Source organism: Sinocyclocheilus rhinocerous, unplaced genomic scaffold (genome assembly GCF_001515625.1).
Source record: "Sinocyclocheilus rhinocerous isolate Xijiao unplaced genomic scaffold, SAMN03320098_v1.1 scaffold1283, whole genome shotgun sequence".
Taxonomy (NCBI): Eukaryota; Metazoa; Chordata; class Actinopteri; order Cypriniformes; family Cyprinidae; genus Sinocyclocheilus; species Sinocyclocheilus rhinocerous.
In genome coordinates this window covers 133,694-137,124 of record NW_015642522.1, presented here as the reverse complement: position 1 = coordinate 137,124, position 3,431 = coordinate 133,694, and the positions used below count along the sequence as shown (strand labels likewise).

Here is a 3,431-nt window from a genome sequence, read left to right as displayed (position 1 = left end):
CAGACAGATGATAGATAGATAGATAGATAGATAGATGGATAGATGACACTCACATGGGCACTTAACAGGGTTATTATAGTAAACTAAAATGGAAACAATAAAAAACTTTTGTTACTTAATATAAGTATTAATTGAAATAATATAAAATCTTAAAAAATAAATATTTTATTTTAGCTAGTTACCAATATTTCTCATTTTTGTTTAGTTTAATTTTAAGCAGTCCAAAAAACGAAATAAACTAAAACGAATAAATAGTAAATAAAATATAATATATAATAATAATAAATAAAAACTATACAGAAAAATAACTAATAAAAATGACAAAAAAACTAAAACAAAACAACATTACTAAAACTTTAACTAAAATGTAATTTCAAACAGAAAACATAATAATAATAATAATAATGCAGGACCTCGGTTTAACGTCTCATCCGAAGGACGGTGCTTGTTGACAGTATAGTGTCCCCGTCACTACACTGGGGCATTAGGACCCACACAGACCAAAGGGTGAGCACCCCCTGCTGGCCTCACTAACACCTCTTCCAGCAGCAATCTAGTTTTCCCAGGAGGTCTCCCATCCAGGTACTGACCAGGCTCAGCCCTGCTTAGCTTCAGTGGGCAACCAGTCTTGGGCTACAGGGTGATATGGCTGCCGGTGTACATAAAAATAAAATCTAATTCAAAATAGGAACAAAAACTATAACAGTATATGAAGGATACTAAACCTCATGAGCTGGTTGTCCTGCGCTCTCTCGGCCAGCAAACTAAGTGTCTTCAAACTAGCGCTCACTAGCGCCTGCCTCTGGCCAGCGGCGGTAATGAAGGCCGGATCTGCCAGCTGTAGGATCCTCCTGAGAAGAGGCAGCTGTGTCTGCGTGTCCCCGTTCAGATGTTCAGAGGCGCTGAGGAGATTTTTCGAACCCTGCGGCCGGTTCACATCCTCCTTATGGCACAAAACCCCCTCCAGAGCCTCGCTGCTGTAGCACACTATATGACCGAGCGCTTTCATGGCGGCCAGGACGAACTCCTCCTGTCCGCTGAGAGACTCCTCCAGACTCGAGGTCAGGCTGGAGTCAGACGATCCCGACAGTGAGCTGCCGTGGAGCGAGGCCTTCGCTGAGCTCTCCAGCGACTGGCAGTACGTGCTGATGTGGAAGCTGAGCAGGGGCAGGAAGTGTGCCGCGGCCGGACAGGAGCGCTGGGCGGTTTGGAGAGCAGCGTCTGGGTTATGTGGGACACTATCGGGGTGATGGAGAGCTAATGCGGTCAGAGCAGACGTAGCCAGACTCTGCAGCTGATGGAATCGAGCTCGAGGACGGTGAAGCGATCTGAATTCTGTGGAGGACGAGCTGGAAGTTGCCAAAGATCCCCTGAAGAAAGAGGGAAGAAGAAAGAAATTCACTACAGTCCAACCTTTTCAAGCAGATATTTAAAGATACAATAAAAATTTAATTGCCACAAGTTTTCTAGGCCTGAAAATCTGCTAATTTAAGATTTTTTTTATGTTCCCCTATATTTTAAGGCCTTCCTGTTGTTGTTGTTTTACTTTCAGAAATGAATAATTTATTATTAGTATTAGTACATTATTTATAATATTTAATGAAATAAATAATAAAATAACAAATAATACTTTAATAAATTCAAAAGTAATATTTCAAACGTCATGATGTAAAAATGAATACTGCTACTACTAGCAATAATAATAATAGTTATTGTAATTAATATAATATTCTATATTTAACTTAAATAATAAAATAAAATGTTAATAATGTTTTAATAAATGCATGTCATGACGTAAAAATAATCAATAATATATATTATAATAATAGTTATTATTTAATTTGATAATAAAATACAACAAATCATACTATTTTAATATTTTAAAAATGAAAAAGTAAATATGATCTTAAATATTATCATTAATAAGAATTATTGTTAACAATATTCTATATTTAATTTAATAATAAATAAAATAAAACAAATAATATTTTAATGTTTAAAAATGCATAAAGCAAATATGATGTAAAAACGACTGCTATGACTACTACTAGCAATAATAATAATAATACTAGTTATTGTTATCAGTACAGTATTCTGTACTATTTAATTTAATTAGTACATACTACAAATACAATTTTAATAATAAATAATAAAATAATTTTCATAATAATAATAACTATGTTAATAGTAATATAAAAATCAGCAAATGTCATGATGTAAAATGTCTTTTAAAAACTATTCTTTAATTTAAAAAAAATAATAAAAAGTCTGAAATGAACGTGAAGCTGTAAAATGACGTGTTCTGTATGGCTTTGCTAATGAACCGTATGCATCTATGCTCATGTGACTTAAAAGTATATTTGATCAGCGTTTAAAAAGTTGACATTGTTCAAACGTTCCACTGGAAAATACCACCAAACAGATGATGCAATGGAAGTTTCCATCCTTACAGCATTGTATGATGAATGTTGTAAAAGTGGGCCAACGATTTCCCAAAACAAACAGATGCATGTAATGGAAGCCCATGTTTACAGTAGGTTTCTCATGTTTCAGGACACGCACAAATACAGTCAGACGTGTGATGTGTTTAATTAGGATGCTCCTCCCAGTGGCTTACAGGCTGACGTATCCGAGCGGTGACCGGATGTTCGGCAGAGTGTCAGGACTGATGGACAGCAGGTGACACAGACCCAAAGCGCTCGGATCCAGCGGCCGCTGCAGCAGCAGGTTCAGTAACACACAGCCTACAGTAGAACAAACCACAGCATCACTGCAACACACTGAGATAACAGAAACAGGAAGATCAGTGCAAGACATCTGATCAGCGGTTACCTTCCTGTTGGTGATCGGCGCTGAGGGTTCGGTCCAATCCTGGCTCTTCTGTGAGGGAACGTTTAGAGAATGGAAATACGTCAGCAGACAGGAAATGTGCATAAACATAGAAGTAAAAAATTCATACCCTCTAATAAATGGCCTTTTTTGACAGGAGATATTTTCTTGGAGAATTCGGCTGAAAGGTTTTCTTTAGTCATGAACGCTTGTCTCGCAGGAGAGTGAACACTGTGTTAACAACAAAAACACCACGTAAAATAAACTCATTTTTGTCTAGATCAGATTTTAGGTAACATTTCACTCTGTCAATAAATGAAAAAAACAGTAATACCTTTACTTTTAATAACACTACTCATTAATATTATTAATATAAAAGCAAAAGTAATACTTTAATATTACACTGTTTAACAATAACACAAAAAAAAACTATAAAAATTTACATTTATTTATATTGTATTAAAAATTATTGTTTACTTATTTAATAATAATAATAATAAATACAATAATAATTATTACTATTATTAATATTGTTGTTATTAAAAATGATACAGTATTACTTTTAATTAATAGTAAATAATTAGAATAATTTTATTATAATA

The 3,431-nt window shown here is 34.6% G+C and overlaps 1 protein-coding gene across 3 annotated transcripts in view; it reads right to left on the bottom strand.

Annotated features, from left to right (window-relative positions):
* The window catches only part of LOC107756005 (ATR-interacting protein-like), a 12,670-nt gene that overhangs the window by 1,922 nt on the left and 7,317 nt on the right, over window positions 1-3,431 (bottom strand). For all 3 annotated transcript variants that reach the window (XM_016572967.1, XM_016572970.1, XM_016572968.1), the window contains exons 6-9: window positions 2,960-3,060; window positions 2,833-2,880; window positions 2,618-2,744; window positions 726-1,370 (exon numbers count right to left, since the gene is read on the bottom strand). In XM_016572967.1, coding sequence (XP_016428453.1) covers window positions 726-1,370; window positions 2,618-2,744; window positions 2,833-2,880; window positions 2,960-3,060 — 921 coding nt within the window. The remainder of the gene's footprint in view (window positions 1-725; window positions 1,371-2,617; window positions 2,745-2,832; window positions 2,881-2,959; window positions 3,061-3,431) is intronic.